Source organism: Colletotrichum godetiae, assembly GCF_030913485.1.
Source record: "Colletotrichum godetiae strain CBS 193.32 chromosome Unknown BDP55scaffold_10, whole genome shotgun sequence".
In the NCBI taxonomy this organism is placed as follows: domain Eukaryota; kingdom Fungi; phylum Ascomycota; class Sordariomycetes; order Glomerellales; family Glomerellaceae; genus Colletotrichum; species Colletotrichum godetiae.
The window spans coordinates 929,120-955,473 of NW_026851258.1; the positions used below are offsets into that span (position 1 = coordinate 929,120).

General features: G+C 41.4%; 7 protein-coding genes across 7 annotated transcripts; 5 read left to right on the forward strand and 2 right to left on the reverse strand.

The window, feature by feature from the left end:
• Window positions 1-116: 116 nt before the first annotated feature.
• BDP55DRAFT_506606 (uncharacterized protein) lies at window positions 117-359 on the reverse strand (the record flags this gene model as incomplete). The annotated part of the gene is made up of 1 exon (XM_060567672.1): window positions 117-359. A coding segment is annotated over one exon (243 nt), but the record flags the coding sequence as incomplete, so codon positions are not given.
• A 1,130-nt stretch (window positions 360-1,489) lies between these two features.
• BDP55DRAFT_737333 (heterokaryon incompatibility protein-domain-containing protein) lies at window positions 1,490-3,822 on the forward strand. The gene is made up of 2 exons (XM_060580373.1): window positions 1,490-1,972; window positions 2,045-3,822. Exons 1-2 carry the CDS (start codon window positions 1,582-1,584, stop codon window positions 3,724-3,726), a joined length of 2,073 nt encoding a protein of 690 aa, XP_060432640.1. The 5' UTR covers window positions 1,490-1,581; the 3' UTR covers window positions 3,727-3,822.
• Window positions 3,823-4,515: 693 nt separating this feature from the next.
• On the forward strand, window positions 4,516-6,159 carry BDP55DRAFT_547046 (Alpha/Beta hydrolase protein; the record flags this gene model as incomplete). Its single annotated transcript, XM_060568715.1, has 4 exons — window positions 4,516-4,561; window positions 4,618-4,830; window positions 4,874-4,973; window positions 5,031-6,159. The coding sequence occupies 4 exons, from the start codon at window positions 4,516-4,518 to the stop codon at window positions 6,157-6,159; spliced, it is 1,488 nt and encodes a 495-aa protein (XP_060432641.1).
• Window positions 6,160-7,061: 902 nt separating this feature from the next.
• Window positions 7,062-8,332, reverse strand: BDP55DRAFT_605859 (peptidase A4 family protein; the record flags this gene model as incomplete). Its single annotated transcript, XM_060571108.1, has 1 exon — window positions 7,062-8,332. The coding sequence occupies exon 1, from the start codon at window positions 7,857-7,859 to the stop codon at window positions 7,062-7,064; it is 798 nt and encodes a 265-aa protein (XP_060432642.1). The 5' UTR covers window positions 7,860-8,332.
• Window positions 8,333-10,715: 2,383 nt separating this feature from the next.
• BDP55DRAFT_629483 (uncharacterized protein) lies at window positions 10,716-11,258 on the forward strand (the record flags this gene model as incomplete). Its single annotated transcript, XM_060572025.1, has 2 exons — window positions 10,716-10,978; window positions 11,168-11,258. The coding sequence occupies 2 exons, from the start codon at window positions 10,716-10,718 to the stop codon at window positions 11,256-11,258; spliced, it is 354 nt and encodes a 117-aa protein (XP_060432643.1).
• Window positions 11,259-12,543: 1,285 nt separating this feature from the next.
• On the forward strand, window positions 12,544-12,896 carry BDP55DRAFT_655654 (uncharacterized protein). Its single transcript, XM_060574337.1, has one exon. The coding sequence runs from the start codon at window positions 12,626-12,628 to the stop codon at window positions 12,887-12,889; it is 264 nt and encodes an 87-aa protein (XP_060432644.1). The 5' UTR covers window positions 12,544-12,625; the 3' UTR covers window positions 12,890-12,896.
• A 9,938-nt stretch (window positions 12,897-22,834) lies between these two features.
• On the forward strand, window positions 22,835-25,639 carry BDP55DRAFT_726296 (uncharacterized protein; the record flags this gene model as incomplete). The annotated part of the gene is made up of 2 exons (XM_060579126.1): window positions 22,835-23,419; window positions 25,004-25,639. The coding sequence occupies 2 exons, from the start codon at window positions 22,835-22,837 to the stop codon at window positions 25,637-25,639; spliced, it is 1,221 nt and encodes a 406-aa protein (XP_060432645.1).
• Window positions 25,640-26,354: the final 715 nt, after the last annotated feature.

Here is a 26,354-nt window from a genome sequence, read left to right on the forward strand (position 1 = left end):
ACACCTTACGTAGAAGTTAAATATATATAGATTTTGACCTCTTCGTCACCTACGGTTCGAACCATCCCTGTGATAGGAATACTAACACCGATGCACTTACGACCTGCCAACTTAGGCAAAGAGAGGTCGAGATGAGCCATGAAGAATCTAGGCACATCACTGTTAAAAATAACGACCTTGGTCTTGTTATTTTCCTGCAGACGGGATACTAGGTCGATCAAATCGTTTTGTGTGTCCAGATTCCATAAGTTGATAGGAGACGACGGGTTGTGGAAAGTCACCGTAAGGATGCTGCCATTTTGGGCTGTCTTTAATCCGGTGTAGTCGGGAAGGTCTATCGAGTATACGGGCCGTATTAGAGCAGCAGCCAAAGTCAGGGCATGGAAGATAGAGAAATGCATTTTGAGCGATGAGAGGCTAGCAGAGCTTCGGGTACGAGGAATTGAGGCAGTGGGCGTGGGATGGCAAACTTGGATGAACCGGTGTTTTGTCACCAGCTTAATGATTTAAATATGAGCTGTTATTCCTCTTATGAGGGATAGCAGTCATTGACTGCTTAGAAACCAAGGCATCCAGGGTGTTGTACGAATTAGATGAAGAGATTATTGATTATTCACCAAGCCCCTTTCTTTTAGAAAGGGAAAGAAAAAAACAAACACTAGCTGGTCATTTACTCAGTAGGCTTACAAACTGCATTCAGCAATTTTCTCCTCGGGCTTTCATTTCCAAGACTCCATACCGAAATAAAAAATCCTTCCTCGGCGTGCACGTCCTGCGCGTACCGACCTTGTAAAATGACAGGGAAAGAGGCTCTCCAGGAGAAATCGATTCCTCCGCCGTCCGGTACATCGCTTTGTAATTATCAGAGGTAAAATACTACGATACAATCTTGAGCAAGAATCCACTTCTCTGCAGGGTAAGACTGGTCGGGGTGGACAAAAGGTTGTTTAAACGTCATGTTGTTTTGGCGTGCTCTTGGCTCTAGCCTCTGGCAAGCGCCTGTCAAGGTCCAAGTTTCAATAGATGTTTTGAAAAAAGTCCTCTTGAATTCTCCTCTGCTGGGAATCGAGACTTTGCTTGGAAATATTTGATGCATGAACTATTTCTTTGTGGACTTTTGCGTCAAGTTGCTAATCAGTCCTATAGTCAGTGTTTCTCACCCGGACTCGTTCCTTCGGTATCAACAAGGCAAAGTCCAGATTTTGTTTCGGGATACTTACACTGCCCATTAATATGCAGTAGACATGCAATTTTTGAGTGAAGAGCTGCAGCAAAGACTTCAAATGTGAGCCTTAAAGCATGTACGAATGAGAAGGTATAGAAACTGGTCTCACCGTGGCTCCACTTTTCGAGATGCTTGTTGGCCATGCTCAGCCAGCAGCGTCCCAGCTTGGCTGAGATGACCTGCATGAGAGATTGCCGACGAGCGGTCGGGAGACATGATGATAAACGCAGCAGTGGCAGAATATCACGCAACCACTTCCTACATATCCTGAGCATTAGGTTCAAAACACAAACTTATGCCAGTGCTAAATAATATCCCTTGAGTATTAACAAACCACCCTAGACGCTTGCCTGCTCATGCCTTCAACAATTGCAGCGATGGCGTCTCTCTGCTCAGCTTGCAAGGGCATAACCCCGCAAGCATTGGCTCAGCCTGATGGATATCGCCATATCGAGAGTGCACACGACCTCATTCACTCATCCAAGGTGTGCGACTTCTGCAGACTGATACGCCGCGCGATGGACCAGGATTGCAGGACCCCCAAAACGGACGATCAAATTCGGACAAACACGAAGCCTGAACCTCTCTACCTATTCGGGGTCGGTGATGGACTAGCCCCGGCCGAGGATGCTTATGGGGATGGCATTAAACGCAGTGAGTCGCCAAAATTATTTGGCATCAATGTGCATATCCCAGATATCGAATATGAGTATGATCTCGTCAGGTTGAGCCTATTCTCGGAACCTGGTACGTTTCTTGGCGACACGAAAAAAGCAATTTTCCATGTCACCGAGAGAGACTAATGTGTTCACGATACAGGGACCGCTCCTTCTCGCAAGAAAGACGTTGTTGGGATGAGATTATTGACGGATTCGGGCTCAAATGAGGCGTTTGGACTTGTAGAGCGTTGGTACAATACCTGCAAAAACGACCACACGGAGTGCAACGAGACATTCACTGGAACAGTAGGCTCCGTGACGAAGAGCTACGAACCACTGCTGCCCACCAGAGTTCTTGACATTGGTTCAGCCGATGGATCAAGGGAACCAAAACTTCTGGTTACCAACGGGACTCATGCCTCGTATGCCGCCTTGAGCCATTGTTGGGGAAACCACAGAATCCTCACAACTACATACCACAACCTGGCCCAGCATTGCATTGCCATTAACTTCTCTGATTTGCCCAAGACCTTTCAAGATGCCATCAGAATCGTTCGTTTTGTCGGCTTGCGTTACCTCTGGATCGATAGCCTCTGCATCGTGCAGGATAATGCCGATGACTGGCGTAAAGAGTCAGTTCAGATGGGTCGCATCTACAAAGACGCCGAAATGACCGTTGCCGCCTCCGGTGCCCGAGACGGATCGGAGGGTTGCTTCGTTCCACGTCCTCCGCTGCAACCGGTCGTTCGTCTTCCCTACGGCGAACCGAGCCAAGGAGAATACATGTCCGCAACCCTATTTCCAGACTCGATAAATACCACTCTCAGCGAGACGCCTCTAGGCAATCGGGCCTGGATAACTCAAGAATGGATGCTCTCCCCTCGCGTCATTCATTACACAAAAGCACGAATGGTCTGGGCTTGCCGCACCTTGCTCAAGTGCGAGGATGGTGAAAATGAGGCCTCTGGGGATGAACAGAGGCTCTTTGAGAGCGCCCGGCGCTACCGACAAGCCAAGCACTCGCAGCAGAAAGGCGACTCAATTGTAGACAACGAGGAAATTATGGGGTTCTATGCTGACTGGTGCGATCTTGTGTCCACATACGCTGCACGAAACCTAACGTATGACACGGACAAACCCGTCGCCATCTTGGGTTTGGCTACGGAGGTTGGTAACGGAATCGGCGAGCGCTACACCTACGGGGTATTTTACAACGACTCTCTTCTCAGCGAAGACTTTCACGCGCACTGCGTGGTCAATCAACTGCTCTGGTTTGCGAAATTGACGCTGACTCGCCCGTCCGCGCTTCGAGATCAACCAATATGGTCCTGGACATCTACCATCGGGGCCATATCGTTTCTAGCACCTGCAAGAGCAGCGGAGAACCGTATTTGTGATCTAAGTCGCGTTCAGACAAAGACTTCGGCATCGTCTTGGAGGTTTTCAGCTCTTTTGAAGGAGTGGGAGGCACGACGAGAAGGGGACCCATCCACTCGAACTGGAGATGACTACTATTACATGGAGTTCTATCCCAAAGGATCCATCGCATATGGCGGTTTCGTAACGCAGAATACGAAACCCATCTCGGGAAGGGATATGGCGCCTGCTGGATGGGTGGTGTTTGACTCGAATGAGTGGCCTGCGAAGCCATTCTACCTGGCCATGATTTCAGCTAACGAATTTGACGGAAAGCCTGATGGATTTAACGTGATGTTCCTCGCAGAAGTAAAGCTAGATCTCGGATTTGGATCAGACAGACGGTTCGAGAGACTTGGGGTCGGGCAGATCATTGACCAAGCGTGGTTTGATCATGCTGAACTTGCGACCATCACGTTGATTTGATGACTGCCGGCCGTGATTGACAGCTGGAGGTTCCATTTTGGAGTCGGATTGCACAGAGACTTCTTACATGGACGCTAGACTTGATATGTATGTCGGGCGTCGGCCGTTGATGATGACAATGCATCGCCCGGAATAGCCGTCCGCAGTCCGTGGGGTTAAAAAAACAAGCTTTTGCCAATTTAACCCAAGACGGTGACATCAATCTCAATTTCTCCACTCCGACACCGGCTATGTCGGCACTTTGTCTTCTTATCAGTTGGCTGCCCCAGATTATCTCATTGACCTGCCTGATTTGTACATGAATCAAATCATCTCTCATACAGCAGCTAATGGGAGACGGCGCTCAAAGTGAAGATCAAAATGAGCAACAGAGAATTATAGTAGGGGGACGGACCATACCAATCGACATGCCTCCTTGGGGCAAGTCGCTACCCACGGTAATATGCTCAAACCTCGTATCATTCGTCAATCCCAACTGGCTGGCGCGCGACTTGCCACCATCCCAGCTTGACGCCTGCCCACCGACATGTAAATAGCGATGCCATGTTCCTTTGCATCTCTTGGCCTCTTCTTGGCTCTGCAGGGTCACTTTGAGGCTCCGAAGCTTGACATCTTGGCAAGAAGCGACAACATACCTTCAAGATGCACACGTCAAGTCTCATCGCCGGCCTGACGGCTGTGCTCAGCTTGCCGCTGATCTCCGCCTACTCGCCGCCAAAGTCGCACCGGAGCCCGCTCCGTCGCGTCGCTCCTGGTCATGCTGAGGTGCAAGCTCCGCCACGGGCGATTATGCGTCGCAGCAGCACCTTGCAGTACTTCAACAACAAGACCAGTGGTAAGAAATGGCTCCTGATCTTCGATTTTCCCGCTCCTCTGACACATGGAAACCAGCTTTCTACGTTGACGGCACAGGAATTCCAGACGTCGACTTCGACGTTGGCGAAAGCTATGCTGGTCTCATTCCTGTCGACGCTTCCAAGCCTGAGAGCGAACAGCAGAAGAACTTCTTCTGGTTCTTCCCCACCGAGAACCCTGCTGGTAAAGACGATGTCATCATTTGGTTCAATGGTGGCCCAGGATGCTCATCCATGGAAGGTTGGCTCCGTCAAGCCCTTTTCATCTTTAAAAATGGGTTACTAAACGTTAGTAGGCTTCCTGCAAGAGAATGGCCCGTTCTTGTGGCAGTATGGCACCATCAAGCCTGTTGCGAATGCTTGGTCTTGGCATAAGTTGGCTAACGTGATCTGGTGAGAATCCCCGTAATAAAAGTGAACGAGAGAGTAGGACTGATACTTTCCTGAAAGGGTTGAATACCCGATCGGCACGGGATTTAGCAGCGGCAATGTCACTGCCACTGACAACGCTGAGACGGCAGACCAGTTTGTCAGCTTCTGGAAGAACTTTGTGAACACCTTCGACTTGCAAGGCAAGAAGATCTACATTGCTGGCGAAAGTTATGCTGGGATCTACGTCCCCTATGTCGGCGCCGCCATGCTCGACAAGAACGACACAACCTATTTCGATGTCAAGGGTGCGGTCTACTATGACCCAGTCATGCCCTATGACGACGCGATGAACTTTGATCATGCCGCTTTCCCTTCGTTCTACCGCTACTGGAAGAACGTTTTTGCGCTTCCCAGCGGTGCAGACAAGCAGATCGAGCAAGACGCCAAGAACTGTCAATTGGACGCGTACTTCAATAAGCACTTGGCTTACCCCCCGCCTGCGCGTCCTTGGCCAGCAGCGAATGTTAAGGATGAATGCGATATCATCGCCCACTTTGACGCGATCTCAACGGTTATCAACCCTTGTTTCAATGGATACCACATTCTCGACACATGCCCCGTTCTCTGGGATGTTCTGGGATTCCCCTCTATCATGTACAGTCCTCCCAACGCCACCTTGTACTTCAACAGGCCCGAAGTCAGAAAGGTCATCCACGTACCCGTGGACTACCCCACGTGGAGCGAGTGCCAGGACCCCGTCTTTGTCGACTACAACGATAACTACAATGGCACCGAGCACGAGGAGAAGTTCCAAACACTCGTAGAGCGCACGAACAACGTCCACGTCGGCTCCGGTCTGGCAGACTATGTGATCAAGCCCAACGTCACCACCCTTGCCATCCAGTATATCAAGTGGAATGGCCAGCAAGGATTCCAGAAGCAGCCTTCCGAGGATCTTCTCATCCCCACCGTCAACAATGTTGATGACAACGTTCCTAGCTGGGCTGGCGCAAATGTGCAAGGCTCTGTTCACACTGAGCGCGGCTTCACCCACTCGACTGCGAAGATTAGTGGTCACATGGTGCCTCAGTACGCTCCAAGTGTGGCGTTTAGACACAGCGAGTTCATGCTTCGCCGCGTGAACTCGTTGTCGGAGGGGGCACCTTGGTCTGTGAATATTTCGACCACTTTCCAGTGGCCTTACTAGGCTTTGCAACTTTTGCACTCCCATCAAGTCACTACCGGACATAGTGACTTCTAGATGCAGAAGGTTTCAAGTTGAGGCAGGGCGTTGTGAGAAGAGATTCTGTAGTATCCGTTAAACTATTCATGCACATATTATTACTCATATATAACGCCCTGGCCTGACATAACTCAACGTTGGTGTCTTAGTTTACCCATCGTTCCCTTTATACGGGATACGCTGAGGAATTCATCATCATCGTTAAGAAATGATGCCCTTTTGCACTCTTTCACCTCCACCTTATCTGTTCTCCCATCAGTTTGGGATGAGTGGCAGAGCCCGTAGAGCCGACATAAATTGGTTTAGCAAGGAATTACATGCCCCAGGTTGGTTAGTACATGCCGTGTCAGAACTTTATCTCAACCTTGTTGGAGTTGTGCCTGAGCAGATTGAGTCGGGTACCGGTAGGTTGTCCCTTAAAGCTTCTGGGGTATGGCTCCTTCAACAGACTACCGGAGAGATCTGATCTATGTACGTACTGATTATGCTCGGAACCACACTTGCGAAAATAGAGCAATAAGGCAACAAATCGCCAGCCCATCTAGGGATCAAACCCTTGAGGCCATGTCCAATGTTGAGTGCATGCGCATGAAGGGGAGCTCGAATGCAGAATGTTCTGTTATTTACTGTGAATGCTATCCAATATGCACAAGATGAAAGGTCAAAAGACCGTATCGTAACCCCATCTCAATCATCAATCACCAAAATAGGAGTGGAATGCTTCCATTCGACTCAGAATTGGACCAACCAAGCATCTGCCCCTCACCACTTCCCACCCCATGGATACAGGATCCCACCCTGTATTTGACCACCTAAGGTAAGGTGTTTGTCGTCTCATCATTGAATATACTCTGTTGAGTGAATATTTAGCCGACGTACTTGACAGTGACGGTGCTGCCGCTGACGGAGGCAGAGGCCTCGATGGTGCGGCCGCTGTTGGGGGAGATATCAATGATATCAGCTCCAGCAGGGGTGGTGGAGCCGCTGGAGCCGGAGGCGGCGGCGCCGGTGAAGACGACGGTGCCGAAGTCAGCGAGGGTGACCTGGCTGCCGTTCTCCTCGAAGGCCTCGACGATCCACTCGGCGTTGGTCTCGCAGAGGGTGGAGGGGGTGCTGGTGAAGGTGTGGGTGACGGTCTTGCCAGTGGTGAGGTTCTGGAGGGTGGCAACACCCTTGGTCTTGGAGGAGGCGTCGACGGTCATCTTGATGGAGTCACCGACGGAGACGGAGAATCCGGAGAAGCTGTAGGCGTAGTCGGGGATCCACTCGTACCAGGCGTCGAAGGTGCCGTCGGCGTAGAAGGAGATACCAGTCTGAAGGATGGCAGTCTGGCAAGTGTCGCCATCGATGCCGACCCAGGCGGAGGCGGCGGCGCCGCTGGAGCCGCTGACTTCGGGGACGGTGATGGTGCCGGTGACATGGTTGTATCCAGTTCCGATCTTGACGGCACCGGCCCAGTTGCTAGAGTAGTCGACGTTCTTGACGCCGGAGGTCTTCTCAAGGGTCTCGACGGCCTCGGTCGAGAGTCTCTTGATGGGAGAAGAGTTGTAGCGGGAGCGGGACGAGCGAGGGGTGAGAGGAGAGTAGTTGCGCTGGACAAGCTGAGTGCCGGGAGCGGCGGCGACAATGCCAGCGGCGGCGAGAACGAAAGCGGAGAACTTCATTTTGACTGGTGTGAATGAGGATGGATGGGATGAGACCGAAGGTGAGATGGCAAGGGGCTTCTTGGGATTGATGCTGGCGATGCTGTCTTAAATTCTGTCTTCTTGGCCAAGAACATAGCTCATCTTTATACCCTTTGTGATGCTCATTCGAAACATCGACAACGGCCAGCCAGCAGTCAATATCTCACGCCATTGTTCCGGCCTCCCGATGCAATGAAGCCGCTATCCTTCTTACCGCAGGTTAGTAGATATCGCGATGCCGTGTTTCCCGAGGAACTTTTTGAAAATGGACGTTAAGCCATAGAACGTGATGGAGAATCATGCTGTTGCATCCAAGTACATCCGGCGTCGACTGAGCTCCTCCCTTATCCGGAATCATCGTGAGAGCCGTTGATGTTGACCGTTGTATCCAGGGATCCGCCTGCAAATACCACTTTCCTTTTAAGAGTAGCCTTAAGGTATGGCGCTATCCGTGCGGACTAAACATAAGTGCCGGGAAAGCTTAGCACTGCGGGGACTCGGCCGGCGGATAAGACAAATGCTGCGCTGGTGTTGGTTGGTTACTTGGCACCACGCCGCCAAGGCAGGGGTTTGCAGATGATTGCAGACTTAACACGGTGGTGTGTGTAGCCAAAGCCGAGGTCTAGAGGGACCATGGGGCCAGTCGTCCATGGGATCGATAAGTCTGAATGCTTTACATATCTCGGACTCGAGGCACACTTCGAGCGTAGCGCGGCGTCTCCGCCATTCGGGATCTGGATGACGGGATGGCGATTTTGCACGATTGTGCCGCCACGACTCCCGTCGGGTATCCGGCACTTCACATACTCCACCTTACGGTGATACCCCCAAATAGGAATGAGGATTTGAAAAAACCGACTGGTCACAAGATTACAAGATTAAAGAGCTAGAACAAACGATAGACAACAATACGCGTTCTCACATGAAGAGGCGGCCGGCTGTCGTCGGTGGAAGATCATTTCCGGTATTTAAAATCGTGCCTGCTTTATCGTTTGATAACCCAGTCCTCTTCACACATTCTAAGTCAACTGTTGCAAAGGTTAGCCTAAGGTTTACAGATGTTCGTGACACGGGACGTATTGATGTCGATTTTTCAAGATGTCAAAGTATCAAAACCGTCCGCCAATTCGCGACGATTTCATGTTGACAGTTCCAATTTTGATAAGAGAGGCCTGCATTTTTGATGCTACCTCTCTTGGAAAGACGAGCGGTCGCGCTGGGATTCATCTTTCCTCTAATGCGTTCACCGCCGACGATTCCAATGTTGTCCATACATATCGTCATTACTACGTTTCGCCAATTGCAAACAACTTACTCCCAACCGGGCTTCAACGGGCATCGTCCACAGCGCTCGGCTCAATAAACATAGTTTCCTATAAATCGAATTCACTTTACTTATTTGGATGCTTGGTTAGTATCAGCTCAATCGACGTATGTGTACCAACGTGAGGCAATTCCCGATCCCCGGCGAGAGCCGAGGTGCCTGGCAGAGCCGTAGTGAGTGCGTTTGTCGACAACTGAGTATGTTCATCTAGCCTCCAATTACCATGTGACAAGTCCATCTGTTTTTGCTCTTCTTTTTTCATACAGTATGAATTGATATCGTGATTAATAGCATAGTCTCGCCAACGAATATGGCGACACACGCTTGATAGCTACATCATCGTACTTGCATTTGAAAGTCCGCTTGTGACTGTTGGTAAAGAGTACATGTACCCCCAGACCCTTACCCGCTTCGCAAATCTCACTGCCCCCGTGATGAAGTTGCTGTTAATGACAAGGGCAGGGTTGGGAGAGGCGAGCATACAGACCTTCTCCTGAGCAGTAGTAGTCTCTCCGAACGTACCTTGATCATCGCGCCTATTCTTGAGAGACTTGCTTTAATCATCCTCACAAGGTGACTTATGGACAAGCCACGTCCGCATGACATTGATGATACTGTCTTTGCTAGAATAACATACCTTCATCATGTCATCAAACACCTATCGAATGCTGAAGATCTGCTCTCTCTCGCGAACTCATGTGGCGAATGGTAATCGTTTCTAAGTACCTCACAAGATACTTACCTGCGCAATAGTAGCGGCAAGCTACGTAGATTCTATGGGTGTCGAACGTGACCCAAGCATACCTCGAGAGACATCCTACTCTAATGCCTAAGTCGAGAAACCGCAAGATCAATGATACAGAGGCCCTCGAAATGGAAATGGAGGGAAGTGCACCCTGCGGTTGCTGCGAGAAAGACCTCTGGGAGTTTACTCAGTGACGCAGGGACCTCCCGACGGAAGAACAATCTTAGACTATCAGTCTGCACTGACTCGTCGGTTCTGGCTGCTTCTTGGTGGCATTCAATTCTGTGGCAGGTGGGTTTCTCGATATGTGGCCGTGGGCGTTGAAGAAGCCATACTCGTGATATCCAGGCTCCGAGGCGGGTGTACCAACAACCAAAGCTTCCGAACATGACCAAATTGCAAGAACGAACAGTTCACCAAGCAGGGTTGAGCATGATCCTGAAGTTGCGGAAAGCAAATCTAGAGTCGGGTGCCGTAACGTTGAAGCAAGTGGTCCATCGCCCCATGCTGCAGCCTGCATTCGGAACACCACGCCTTCTCAATCTCTATTCTAGCACCATTGCGAGTATCGTAACTCCCTAAATTAACTGTTTCATCATCAGAATGGCACCGACGTGCGAGAAGCTCCCCCCTTTGATCCGATACAACAGATGCCCCGACCCATTGACTTAATCCCCCAGTCATCCGCCGTCGTCATTCTTCTCTTCTTTTTCTCTTCTTCATCCGCATCTATTCATTACGAGCGTTTGACTCACCAGCGATCAAGATGCCTTCATTCTTATACAGCGTTATTGATATTCTCCTAGTCCTCGCCCAGGGCTACGCCTACGACAGGATTGTCGCTTTCCCGCGGTTCATGATATCCTCCCTCACGGGATTCAGTGGATATGATACGGAGAGTTCGGGGCTCGAAGATCAGATCAAACTTCGATATTGGATCCACGGACCGGCCTTCCTCTTCGCGTTACTTGCAATCCCAATAGTGGATTCGAAGTTCTCAGTCACCCGACGTGAAATCGAACGCGTGATGTAAGTCTATCGACTTTATTTTTGGACCTTTTCTCCCTTGAGCTCCCGGTATTACATTACCTCCAGGTTGCTCGTGGCCTATCTTTTCGAGTTCCGGGAATCCTGGAGCTCTCTTTTTTCTCGAGCTCCGGGAATCCTAGACTTATCTTTTTTTTCTCTTCTGAGCTCCTGGTATTACACTACCTCCAGCTTGCTTATGGCTTATCTTGTCGGACTCTGGGGGTTTGGGGGCTGTTCACTTGACCCCATGGTTCTGGACAGCCCGCCAATTCTTTTGTGAGTATCACTCCCTTCGCATCTTTCTAAAGTGGCTATGACTGACTTCTTGCATGTGCTTTACGACTTCCATGATCACTCATGGCACGGCCCACGTCATGATCAGCGTTTGCATCCCATGGATGGAAATGACAACGGCAGGGTCTTTCCTTCACGTTGATGTGTCCGCCCGATCCCCCTACTGTGTCGGACAACACGTCCACTTGACTTTTCTCGAACTCCCTTCCGCACCAACATAAGTACGAGAACACTGGTGGAGGGGCTCAGGCACACGGCTTGGGATTGCAGTAGATAGGTAGCTGGGATACTTTGGTTCTTGTTCTTGTGGTAGATCGAGGCATCTAGGGTAGTCTGTCTGTCCGTCGCCACTATCTCGATGCTTTGAAGATGTTTTTTGTGCTCTTACCGCTTCTTGACCTCAATGTCGCCCTCGACTTCCAAGGAAACTTCCAATGACTTTGCTCCATTTTCAACTTGACTACGTCACTGCATCCCACAACCTGACCATATCAACGTAACAACGTTTGATGGGGCACGCAATACCACACCACAATGCGTTGCAGTCTGATATCTGCTTGCCACTAGATGCTTTTATTGATCAGAATGGCTGTGCACGTTCAGAAGCTAATGATGGCATGGGTGCCTACAAGCAGTGCAGCGGTCCAGGTGTGGCTGCATTGAGAGTAGAATCAATTCCAGCAGGACCAAGCCCGTCGGTCACATCACTTCTGCCTGTTGACAGACAGGTCAGCTCGAAAGTCCGATCTAGGTATTGACACAACAAACAGTAAACGTGCATTATTTGCAGCCAGCTCACCGATCTTTGAGCCGAAGCCACAAAAGGGTCCGAGACAGTGGCGGTTTCTGTAAACTTTATATTTTCAACTGTGGTTTGAGCAACCTTTGACATTGAACTTTCCTATCTCCGGAGTCCTGTCATTATTGTCCATGACTATTTTATAAGAACGTGCCTATAAGATGTGTTGCACTTTTTGTCTTCTTGACACTACTCACCAAACCATTTAGTCGCTCACATCATCACTACCACCGTCTAGAGTCTCCTCTCAGCCCTTGATTCTACGCACATTGCACCATTGGAATTATCGAGTACATCCCCACTGATTGATTTGGACGTGCTGCAAAATGGCCGACGAAATCAAGGCCGACGAAGTTATGTCCGACTCTTGGATGACTGAAATGGACCGTATCATCAGGGTAGGGGCCATGTCTGATTCTTGGGCCACCGGATCCATCCATTATATTGTCAACATCACGCTCGGAAATTTGCTCAGGTATTTGATTCTACCACACAAGCCAGCTTTCATACGACGTGTCCGAAAAGTTCAGAGCACCCTGCGGTTACCGGACAATATGCAGATCTCAAGCAACGTGGGAGATGGCATGACTGATAGCTTCTGTGTGGAAGGCATCGTGGGCCTGTTCGTCATCAGCTTGGTCTTCTTCTCCATGTTGGCGATGTCCACATGCATAGAGGACCCCCTAATCACCATATCCGACGCATTTTACTTTCCGATCCTCTTCCTAGGAGTATGGTGGGCTTGCGGCATTGGTTCTCGCTGGATGATGGAAAACAGGCGAGCTTACATCCGGGCGAGGCGACAGCTCTGGGGGTAGACAGGGCATTCCCCAAGGGGCAGATGTGAGCGGCATCAAGGCCCACACGTATATGGGCTACTGTTTGGGGCTGAGTGGAGACCGGAGTCTCTATAGCCAGAAGCCGTACGGCATCAGTGCGCGCGCTCCCAATCGTGGCCATTCTGCCTGCCAGTATTTACCGCATCTGTACGCACTCTCGAATCAAGTAAAGCTGCATGTGCATTTGCACAAGCGTGGCTGATGCGCGAACAAGTACCGGATCATCAATAAGGCGCCACCTTTGGCTTGCTTATTCCGAATGAGGCTCGGAATCTTCTTTGATGTGACAATCGATCTGCCTTACCTACAACATCCAGTCGAAGTTCTCGTCTCAGCGACAAGACCCCCACCAGGGCCCGACCACCAAACTATCAAATCAATTACAGAAACGCGTTGTCAAACTCATGGAAAGTAGTATCTAGAACAAGATGAAAAAGAGTCGATTGTTCCTAACTTAAAGTCCCGTAAAACAAAAATGCGACTATGAAACTAGATGCTCTTACTGTGACCAGACTTGTGAGACAGAGCATACTCTAGATACCAGAAGCGGCGTGCTCCGCTATTATACCTTTGTTACTTCTCCGATTCGATCCGGCCTCTCAACTATGACTTCATGTCCAGCTAATCACTAGCAAGGCACAAGGCCAAGAACGGGGTTGTGATACGACAACACAGGATTCGATACAAATCGTTCCATCTGACCTATCTATAACTGTCTTACACAGAAAGAAGAATTATGTCGCACCAATTCTATGATTGTCGTGATAGCTTCAATCATTCATGGTCTCACCGCACGTCACGTGACCTCGGTTATATAATCACCAAGGCCCATACTCGCTTATACCCTCTATTTTAGGACGAACTTCGTGCCTATTTTATACTTTTAATAAATAACCGTTCTCTATATTTAATATCGATATCTTTATTATAATTATATAGTAATTATAAACCTAGCTCTAACTTAAACTATTAAACTTCTATTAAAAAGTTATTTTTTAAGGGCTATAATTTACTATATTCTTTCTTATACTCGATTTTAACCTTTAATACGTTTAAAAACCTTATTTTTAAATAAATATATCTTTTGAAATATCTGATATAATTAAATATAAACTTAATTATTAATAAAATTAGCTAAAATAATACCTTATTTTATAAATAAAGGCCTATTTAAAGGACGTCTAGGACCTATTTAACTTAAATAATATTAAATCCTCCTTAAATCCCTTACTCTTTATTAAGTTAATTTTACTTATTAAAAAATATATTAAGATATAAAATACCGCTTAAAAACAAGCTTATAAAGTACCTATAACTAAATATTACGTTTTATAGTTAATATAGTTTATTTTTATATACCTATAATATATTAAGTTTATTTATTATTTTTAATAATATATAACCTTTTTATATACCGCTATCGATTATAATATATAGTCTTTATTTATATATTTTAAATAAAATTAATAAATATATATTATTATATTATCTAATTATATTTAAGAATTTATTTTTAATATTCACCTCTCGTCGTTCTTTTATAATTAGCTTTTTTAATTCTTTATTATTTTCTTTTCTAATTAGTCTTTTTATTTAATTAGTTCTTATCGTTCTTTATATATTTATACTTTATAAATATAATAAATCTAATATTAATTATATCTATATTTATATTAATCTATATTTTAATTATATTAATAATTTATAAAAAAGTTTAGGTTTAGTTTAAAAGTCGCTTTATTAGCTTTATTAAAACAAATAAATATCTAATTTAATAATTAATTATTAATATAAACGTCCTTAATAAATTAGTTATTATATTTTTATAAATAGAATTAATTATCCTTTTTAAATAAAAAGTATTAAAAGTATTTATTATTTAAATACTCTATTTAAAATAACTTTTTATAAAATATATCTTTAATATTAAATAGAAAATAATCCTTTTAAGTTCGGGGTATTATTAATACTTTTTTAAGTTCCCTTATTTTATAGAACTATAAAGTTTATTCGTTATTAAGTAGATCGATATTTCTATATTTTAATTTATTAGAATCTTTTTTAAAGCTGATATTATTAATATTAAAATAAGATCTTTAACTAGTTTTTATTTAAATATATCGTTATATAACCTTATAAAATTTATTTAAATTATAAAATAAGTCTTTATTAAAGACAAAGCTACTAAAACAAACTTATAGCTCTTTATTAATTTAAAAATCAATTTTTCCTTTAACTTTTTTAAAATTAAAATCTAATCTTTTAATATAAAAAGAGGTTATAGTATTAAAAATTAAATATAAAGCTACTCATTCTTATTTTTAAAAATAAATATTATATTATATAGTTATTAAATAATAAGTATAACTACCTTTACGAACTATATAGTATTATTACTCTTAATGGTTAATATATTTATATTATTTAATTAGTTCTTTATAAAGTAAACTTATTAAATAAAAATAATTAAAATATTATAGCTCGTTAATTATTATAAATATATTTATAAAAGTTGAGGCTATAATATTAAAAAAATAATATTATATAGTTATAAATAGCTTCCTTAAAACTATATTTATAAATTATAAAATAATTAAAGCTTTAATAATTAATTATAGTTTTATTAAAAGAGTTTTTAATAAAGATAATTAAAAATAATCGTAAAATCTAATATTAAGTTAATTATTAAAGAAGCTATTAAAAGTCTATTTTTAAACCTAGCTTAAATTTATTTTATATATAAGTCCTATATATTATTTAAATAGTTCCTTTATAATTAAGACCGATATTATAATATTAATCCTATAAGGGTAAACTGCCTTTATTTTATTAATTTTATTTATAAATTATTTATTATTTATCGGTCTTTTTTATTATTATATAACTTATTTATAGTTCTTTTGATTTAAAAAGAGTTACTTTAAATCCGTTCTTTTATATATATAATATTATAGCCGCTATAGGCCTTATAAGGTAAGACCCTGGTTTCGTTATATATATTAGGTCGTAATAAAGTAGATCTTTTAAAAAAAGTCTATTATAAAGAGAAAGGCCTAAAAGCCTTTAAAATTAATAATTAACCCCTTATAGTACCGTTTAAGAGATCCTATAGGCCCTATAGGTTTATATAAATTAAAAGAGTAGAGAGTAGGCTATTAAAGCCTTATTATAATAGCTTTAATCATCCGTAGCCTCACCGTATATTATATAACCTCGGTTATATAATCATTAAGGCCTATACTCATTTATACCCTCTATTTTAAGATAAGCTTTATACTTATTCTATATTTTTAATAAATAACCGTTCTTTATATTCAATATTAATATCCCTATTATAACTATATAATAATTATAAGCCTAGCTCTAATTTAAACTACTAAACCTTTATTAAAAAGTCACTTTTTAAGGGCTATAATTTATTATATTCTTTTTTATACTCGATTTTAACCCTTAATATGTTTTAAAACCTTATTTTTAATATAATTAAATATAAGCTTAATTACCGATAGGACTAATTAAAATAGTATTTTACTAGATATAAAATAGCGAATTTGTTAAGGATATAATATAACCTTAAAATAAAAATAATATAAGGATATATTATATAATATAGACCTAGACTTTACTTTACCCTTTAATCTTAATTAAGGTCTATTATATTTTATTAAGTATATTAATAAATAAAAGCTATATATTTTAAACAAAGCAACTAACGAACTTATTATTATAGTATATAATAAAAACTAGTATTATAGAGATAAACGAGTATAATATAAATTATAAAATAAATTTGTTATATCTAACTTAATATTTAAGATTAAAAAATATTATTATTACTATCCTATTTACGGCCTATTAGAAAAAAAAAGAGGAAAACTAATAAGTACGTTATAACTTATTCTTATATCGGTAATTCCGTTTTATATAATTATTATAGACTTTATTATAGGTTTATCTGAGATTTTAGCGGATAATTCCCTATAGAAACTATAAAATTTCTTATTTTATAACTATATTTTTATAGTAACTAATAAATTTTTAAAATCCGTTATTATTATACTAGGCTATATTATATATACGGCCTCTAACTAGGCCGCTAGCTTTTTTTAAATATTGCGATTATATAATTAAGGAATTTTAAAAAGTATTATCTTTAATAAAGATCCTAAGTTTCTCTCCTAATTTTAATAAATTATATAGAAAGAATTTAATATATTATTTAAGTTTTTTACGGCCTATTATTTATAAATAAACGGATAGTTAAAAAGAATAAACTAAACTATAGAATCCTCTTTCTGAGCTTAGTATATAACATTTCCAGATAAAAATTAGCTTTATAGAGTAATTTTTATATAATTTAGCTTTAATAATAGTTATATAATTATAATTTAATATATATTTAATAAGATACTATATAGCTTTAAAATTAACGGTCTAATAAGCCTACTTATAATTATATTTAATAAAGTTAAATAGGATATATTTTAGGAGGAAGTAAAATTTTTTATTATAGAGGGGTAAATATATATAAAGGATATATTTAATAAGAGCTATCGATATATAATCTTTACCTTAAATGACTTTATATACTTATAATTAAGAAAGAGGTATAAGCTTTTAAGAAATCTTTTAAAAAAAGTCTTATTATAGTATACCGAACTAATTAAGGTTTTAAAATAAGTCGGACCGCTAGCCTACCGCCTCGATCTATTACTAATTATAAACATATATTTAATAATATTTATAATATATTTTATCTTAACGTAGGATCTATAAACCGATCCGTTTAACTATACCGCTTTATTAATAATATTAATAAACATAGATAACCTACGGTAAGAAAAATAAAAAGATTAATATAATTATTATAAAATCGAACGGATATTAAATATATAAATATAGATCGCGTAAAATATAGTAGTTTATTAAATAAAAGGATTACTTATATTTCTATAACGTATAGATAAATATAGACGCTATAGATTTATTTAAATTAGTAAAAGCTTTTGAAAAGTAGCTAGTAGAGATTAATAATAAGTATACGTTAAGCTAACCGGTCCGTATCTTAATATTAATATAGCCTATTATAAGGGAACTTAATAAACTACCTATAATATATTAAAGAAAGCGAGGTAAGCTACGAAAATAATAAGGAATATTTACTTATACCGAGTAGAAAAGATTTTATTATAATAAGATTAGGATAATTCTATTATAATATTATAGGGAAATTAAAGAGTAATTATAGCGTATATTCTCAATTAAAAAGGGGTAATTATTAAAGAAAGTCCCCGCCGTTTATAATAATTAGCTACTAGTTAATAAGCTTTTATTAATAATATAACGGTTTTTTATCGCCTTAATATTAGTAAATAAGGTATTAAGGAGATTATTTATCTTTATAAAAATATATAGCTTTTACTTATAATCGGACGGTTATTAACCTATATTTAAAATTTAAGATACCGCCCTAGGTAACCCACCTTTTACTATAATTGTATTTTTATTACCTACTTTCCTATATTTATATTTTATAACCTACTTATTATATACCCTACTTTACTTTCTAGTATTTATAATTTTATTATCAAATTATATTAATTTTTACTTTATTAAAGGTATTTTTATATTTTTAGTTAAGGTATTCTATTTAGTCCTTAATATTATTAGTAAATACTATTCCTACGATTATTAGTTCTATAAGTATTATTATAGTACTTATTAGAACGGACGGTAGCTAAACGATCTTATTTTTAATAGTTATTTTTAAATAATTTATATTTATAATAGTAAAGAGTTATTAAACTCTAACCTTAAGTTAGGTAAAAAGGTATATTAGACTTTTTTATAAAATCTAATACTCGTATATCGGCTACGAGATTTTGTTATTATTAAGGGATATTTATACCTATAAGAAAATACATTTAAAATTATAATCTTCTAGAATTAAGTAATATTTTTATAGATTATTAATAAGGAAGAAGCCTATAAAATCTTCCACTTTAATATGTAGCTTTTTATTATTTACTATAACGTACTGTTTAATAAAGGTTAGGCCTAGTATCTTATATTATGGACCTTTATACTAATCCTAAATAACGACTTTTATTAAAATATCTTTACAAATACTAAAAATATAGCTAATATTTTTAAGTATAATTCTTAAATATCCGATAATTTTATATACTCCGACGATAAATCTATAATTATACCTAATAGCTAGCCCCGTAATTACTAAAGATAATTTATTTAAACTTCTAATATATATAAAATAAACCGCCTAGCTACCCTAGTATTATATACTAATTATATATCCGGTATTATAAGTACTATTAAAAAATATAAAATAATTAAAAAAACTTATAAAAGTTTAAAGTTTATTAAGGTTATATGCGGCCTAGTTAAAGACTATATTTAAGGCAATATAAAAAAAAAGAGTTTTATAAGGTAATAATAACTATATATACTTAATATTTAAATATATATACTTATTTAAAGGAGGCGTTCGATACGCTTATTCTTAACCTCGTTATAAATAGTTTAGAGATCGTACTATACCAAATTAACAATATAATTAATAAGACCTATTTTTTAATTATTAATAAATATAGTATTATTAAGCTTTTTAATAATAATAAAGCTATTAAAACCCCGATTAAGGTATACTATACGCTATATAAAGATAAATTTACTTTATTTATAAATAAGAGGGTAGTTAAAAAGGTCCTAAATAATTTTAAAATACGGCCTAATAGCTCTTTATTTTAAAGTATATTTTAAGATAATTTATTTTATATAGGTAGTTACGTAATATTAATATTTTAGGTAATTTAGTCCTTTAATCCTTACCCCTTAAGCTATTAATACGAGCTTTTTTAATACTATTAGTACTAAATATTTAGACCGAAGGTACTAGAGCTATATAGAGTTTATTTAATTACCTTTTATTTAATATAAAAAACGAGGTATATATTAATTATGGGTAGAATTTATATTTATTAATAAAAATAAGCTTTTAAATAGAGAATAAGACGAATAGGGCTTATATTTTAAAAAGATTAAGTTAACTTTTTTAATAAACTATTTAATTACGATATTTTTAAATTAGTCGCTAAAGCGAAAAATATAGTTAAAACCGGAATATTAGATATCTATTTTATAAAGTAGGGCTTTTAATATAATATTAATATAAAAATTCTTAATAAAGCCGATATTATAAAGGGTTAGGTTTTTAATTTTAAATCTTTTCGGTTTTATAAGTATGTTTTAAATAATCCTCGTTCTTTAAATAAATATAAAATAAAATGCTATTTTAAAATCTATATTTTTACTCTTATTATATTATTAAATTAATTTTAGTTTTAGAAGTAATTAGTTATTAATAAAGTAGACTGTACTATAATTATTTATAACTATATATTTAAAAAAGAAGTATGGCCTTATAAAAAGGATTAAGAAAATACTAAGATTAATATTTTTATTATTTATTATATTTAGCTTTAATAATAAAATAATATTAATAATAGTAATTATAATATTTAAAAAATAAGACCCTTTTAATTCCTATTTATTTACTAATTTTCCCGGTCTATTTAGGTTTTTATTTTTTCTTTAGTTATTAATATTAGATCTGCTAGGGCCTTTATTTATATAAGTTTTTTTTAAGTAAAGTCTATATAGAGATTATTATATTTATTAGTATTTAGGTAGTTAATTATCTTATTAATTTTAGGTCCGTCTAGTTAAATGTATTCTTATTTTGTTTGTTAATAAAGGCGAACTTTATTTTTATATATTTAATTAGTTTTTAGTAATAGGGCTTTTTATATAAGTAGTTTATAAATAAGTTAGGTCTTACTTTATTTTATTTAAAGGAATCTAAACGACCTATTAATATTATAAAGATTATAAGGTTTTATTTACGATTTTTATTATATACTACTTTTTTATATAAAAGGTTATTGAATATTTTAGTATAATATCTTATATCGGGTATTATTTTGCCTCTTTATTTTATTTTTATAATATTTATAAGCTTTTAGTTAGATTAATTTAGAACGAAGCGTTGTACTATTATATAGAGGAATAATTTAAAAGTAAGAGTCCCCTAGACTTTAAATAGTTTTAATTATATTATATAGCGGTAAATAAAATAAAAATCTTTAATTTATATAATTAAATTAATATTAGAGTTTACTTTATTTATAATTATATTAAATTCTTTTTAGGTAATTATAAGCGAGCTTAACGTATTTTTATTTAAAAACCTAGATTATTATATAAAGAGAGTAATTTAATAAATTAATAAGTTCTTTTTTTATATTTTTAAAGATATTTTAAGTAATAAAGTTAATAATTTAATAGTTTATTATTTTATACGATTTTTTTTTTATAATCGAGAGATCGTTTTGGATATTATTTATTAAATAAAGGAGGTATATTTTTTAAAAAGATATATTTAGTTAATTATACTTAGCTTTAGCTTTATTAAGAGTATTAGTTATTTAATAAGGCTATATTATTTTTTAAATTTATCCTTAACGTCGTTTTTTAAAGCTTTTTATTAAGTATAGGAATTAAGTTATTAGTAATCGAGAAGTCGCTGCCTGCCCCTCCTGGTTTGGCGGCACGTTCCAATCGGGCATGGTGCCCGCGCCGCTTTGCACGTGCACCCCTGCCCGTGCCAGTTGACGCCGCCCTTAAATACGGCGTCGCTCTCGTCTCGACGTCAACTTTTCGTACCCTCTACCTTCCCTCCCACTACTTTCACAAACAATTCATCGCTCGGGTTTCCCGCTTCTCCTGAATCGTACCCTTGCCCAAGGGCAGTGTGGCTCTGTCTCTTACGTTGCTACCTTGCCCAGTTACGCCGCTATCTCGCCTCTCTCACCCCACATCGAGACGTTCCACACGACCTAGGCGCCTTCCTCTCCTGCTCCGTCTGCTCTAGGTTTGGCCCCAAATCGTATCTCGATACTATGAACTTATTCTGACTCGAGTGCAGGAGGTTTGGACGGTTGTGAACCGGAGATGGGGACCAGGCTGACTGTTTTACCATGACAGGCAGAGTGAAGAGTACCGTCATGCGCTGTTGTGACTCACTTTCTGCTGGGTGACTTTGCGATGGGTTCCTGAGACTTACATATCTCAGTGCCTCGGTTGCATATCGCGCAATGGCCTAGATTCGCTGCCAATCACAGTCACAAATTACCCCCTGTTCACCAAGCGCCAACTTGATGACGCAAGGAGGCTGGTCAGTCTTGCCTTGAACTCAGCGCTTGGACCGACCTCATTCATTTCCCTATTTGGCTCCTCAGTCACCTCCGGACCGACTCTCATGATGCGCGCGCTGATTGCCTATTGCGGCACGAGCCTCTTGATATGGACGCATCATGACGGTTGCTGCATGGCAGGCTTCATGCGTGTCTGCCTTGCGCTTCGGCCTAGCCAGCATCCCTCCTACCCAGCGCATGACCCCTCGGGCAAACGGAATGGCAGCCCGAACGGCGATATGACCTTTTCAGTCCTCAAGATGGCATACCATGCCGTATCAGGCCATCGGCTACTCCGAGAACTATTGAGAGATGCATACGGGACTTCGAGGGGCCGGTCTCAGGTTGAGTAGCATCCATAAGGGCGTATCCTTCTGGCGACTGCTGATTGGCAACAATACGACATTGTCTACGAACGGTGGGGGACGAATGTGCCTTGGCAGTCCAGGCATCGTATGCGCAGATATCAGCGTTCAGAGGGGACCTCTTGGCGTGCTCGCAGTTCTGCTTCGCAGACAACACGGAAGCGTTAACGCATTGCACTCGTCGCTGAACACCGACTACTTAAACGAGGGCGTCTGGCTGATAGACTTTGGCAGTCTCATCTTCTCAGACATCAGACCTTTGGAACTCTTCCAACGTTCAACCCAAAATGCCAATCAATCTTGACAACATTTCATTCTACTCGGCTCCAGCGCAAGCTGTGCGTCCACCGGCAGCCCGAAGCACAATAAGACAACCTCTCGGTCCTTCCTGTTCGACGATGCGAAGAACCGTGATACCTCCTTCAGACGACACAACGACCACACCCGATCAGAACACGAGTCATAGAGACAAGAACCCATTCGTGTTCTCCCAATCCCTTCCAGAGGCAAATGTTGAGGGCAAAGTGATTTCAAACGATATGCCGTATCTGCGGATTGAACACTGCCCGGCAACAGGCGATATGGGCCACAGCCCAGCCAAGAAGCCTGTGGCAGTGGACTTCAATACGCACGAGAACTCGCCTGAGACGGCGGCTTGGTCTGCCAACTGTCTACCAGTCTCGTTCCCTTCGTTGCCATCTGGGGCATTCGCTGCGGCAATGCTTCCCTCGCACCCAGACCCAGGTCCCCAAGCTGCCAACAAGACAGCCGACCCGGCTCTCCTTCAACAGTCGACTCAGAATGCATCGACTGTCAGCTTAGAGATACCTGTCAAAGAAAGCACTCTGCCATACACCGAGCAACTGCCCCAAGTGAGTCAAGCAGCCCATGATGAATTCACGACCTGGCTGCAACATCAACAAGTCGTGCCATCCAGCAGCGCGGAAGTTGAAGAGACCCCAGAATCTCCGAGAGGGCCTGCCGAAAAATCTGGCACGATGCAAAGCTCAGTGTTAGCCGACAGTGGGCTGCCGTACTCTAATTTGGCATCCCTAGGCCAAGACACGCCATGTCACGCCGAAGATTACACACGCCAACTCCTCTCCGGACAAGAGACTCTCAATCCGTGGCCAAACGCTGGTGATGACGAAAGTAGCCCCGGTTCAACCGATCGAAGCGAGCTACTGAGCACAGAAACGGCGTTTCGTTCTAGCATTTGTTCACGTTCACTGGACGAAATGCACATGGATGCTGAGACGACAGCATCAGATGCTCCTCCTGTACACTTACCTCGAGTCCATCGCCGAGCTCGCAAATCACGACTACCAGCGGGCGCTTATGCTGAAGTCGATTCGGACTCGGAATCTAGCGATAAGGAGGGCGCTCATGGACCCAATGATGACTGCATCGGACATCAGGCCAACCCGGACAGAATCCAGCAAGGGCCCCAGGGCTGTGAGAACAATTCTGACCAACGCGGTCAGCCAAAACCCAAACGTCGTAAAAGAAATTTCCATGAGACTGTTGGCATCAGCAGGGCTTTGAGACGACGGGACACGTCATCGCAGTTAGCAGTAGAGCCAAGACGAAGGTCAGAGCGGGCTACAAATCGACCAAGGACAAGTGAACTCTGACCCACAGGTCTCTCCTGCTTCTACCGATAACGAGATAGACCCCAGATCCTTCTTTGCGCAATATGATGAGTGGCCTCTCAAGAATGCAGTCCTGAAGCGCATCACAGATGGATTCGTATCGACGTTTCAACTGCAATGGGAGCAGCCGTCCACAGAACGAAAACAAACGCATTGCTATCCCTCAGTTGGTCGGCCTTCAGGTTCTTCACTGAAGAGACGAAAGCCTGCGAGGCGATCTGCCAAGTCCAGAGGCCCGTTTTCGGAGCAGGAGAACAAACTCTTGGTTCAACTGAAAGGACAAGGCCTTTCGTGGAGCGAGATCCACAGCAGTTTTTCGAGTTCCTTTCCGGGCCGGTCTCTCGGGACGCTGCAAGTTCACTTCTCTACTAAGCTGAACATGACGAGATAAAGGGGCTTGGTAAGGTGCGACACATGCGTGTAGATAGGTCGATGGATCGAGAGAACGGAAATGGACTTGGACATGTAAGGAGAGATCTATTGTAGGTCTTTAAATGTGTTAGATAGCCTTACTTCCCCAATTATCACCCTGGAAGTTTTCGCCGTGTCAAGGAAGGAAGCTGGTTCTTTGGTTCGTCCTGTTAAAAACGCTGCCCTACATCCTGAATGACCTATCTCTTTTCGACTGATGGTAGGATGATACAAGGTTGCTAACGTGTATTGTCGGCAGCTGGAATAATCCTCCCACTCACCAACTGCAAGTTGCGTTTCCTTCTAGAAGCGAACATCCCCCTGGATTTTGACCCAACTAGCGAAACTCTCCGGAATCTCACTCTAGGACATGGCAACTCCGATCCTTTCTAGAGACATTACCTCGGACGTAACATTTCGGCCGACCTTTGGGGCGTCCTCCGAGGGCAGAAACCACAACAGGCGCTCGTGAAGCAGTCTTGCAGCATAGATCACTCCATCTCCGAGCGTCGCCCCACCGGCCTCACAACAGAGCAGTCTGCATCGGTCGCCACGCATCCGACTATCAGGGAGCTGACAAAAGCTCTTCGAGAACTGCCGCAAGGCTCCAAACAGTACAACCAAGTCAAGCGAGCGAGACGGAACGAAAAGCAGAGGCTTCGGAGAGAACCCAAACAGAGAATCAGAGACGAGTGGAGTGACAAGCAAGCCACAGACGATATCGAGCGTCAGATACATGGCATCGGATTTGACAACCCTGCGACGGACAACACCTGTCGACCTCAGGGCACAGCACAAAGGCAGCTGATGAAGAAACTCACTGCCCCGATCGTGACCACGCTCGAAGGTCAATATCGAAGGAGGGATGAAGCCATCGAGGCTGTTTCCACATATTGCCTTGTCCAGGAAGGATGCACTGTGCCCCGGTCTCGCCCTCGGTCGACACCAGAGGCCGCCGTTATTGCTCTACTTCTAATCCGCCTGAGGTGGCCAGTTGGACCTCGCCATACGATCTGTTTTCATCACTAACGATAAGGAGCGGCCCAAGAGATGCTTTATCTGTATCGGACAGGCCTTGGATTTAACTCCGAACTCACCCATGAGTTCTACACCTCCAATGACTTGACCAAACACTTTCGAAAGAAGCATTTGTCCAAGGTTGCGGACGGTGATAGAGTTGAGTGCAAGGTTTGCAGACTGCCGCTCGATCACAGGATGCACCTCCAAAATCACGCCATGAGGATACACGCACTGTGTCTTGATCACCCATGATGCGAAGCATAAGGTTCTGGAGGGCAAATCGAAGGTGTCGAGATCCCCAATCAGGCGTACTTCCGGTCTTGAACTTCATGCTGCGACACTCGTACACACAGGCCATAAATGACTCTCTGATGACTTGCCTTGTTCCGACTTTTTATTACGAGGAATGCTGATTGACGGGGCTTACCTGGGGTTTAGAGTACGCGAGTGACAAACGGAGAGGGGCACATGCACATTTGCCCGACTACTAAGCATGTTAAGTAGAGGTTTGCTACTGTACTGTAATAGATCCATTCAGCTTCACGGTCTGTAGATTGATACATAGACAACAAATGACTTCAACTTGATTTGGACTACAGGACAGCCATATGTCTCACAACCGTAATCGTTCGTAATATAACGGGTTCAATCATAACCTGACCTGACCACGACCATGACGAAACCCCAAATGCAGCCCTTGTGCGCCCTTATGAGCTACCGCCTC

Bases quoted from the DNA above. Each gene is read 5' to 3' on its own strand.
- BDP55DRAFT_655654 (XM_060574337.1), top strand. From the start codon at position 12,626: ATGCAGATCTCAAGCAACGTGGGAGATGGCATGACTGATAGCTTCTGT.
- BDP55DRAFT_737333 (XM_060580373.1), top strand. From the start codon at position 1,582: ATGCCTTCAACAATTGCAGCGATGGCGTCTCTCTGCTCAGCTTGCAAG. The intron at 1,973-2,044 runs GTACGTTTCTTG...TTCACGATACAG, and splicing joins GAGCCTATTCTCGGAACCTG to GGACCGCTCCTTCTCGCAAG.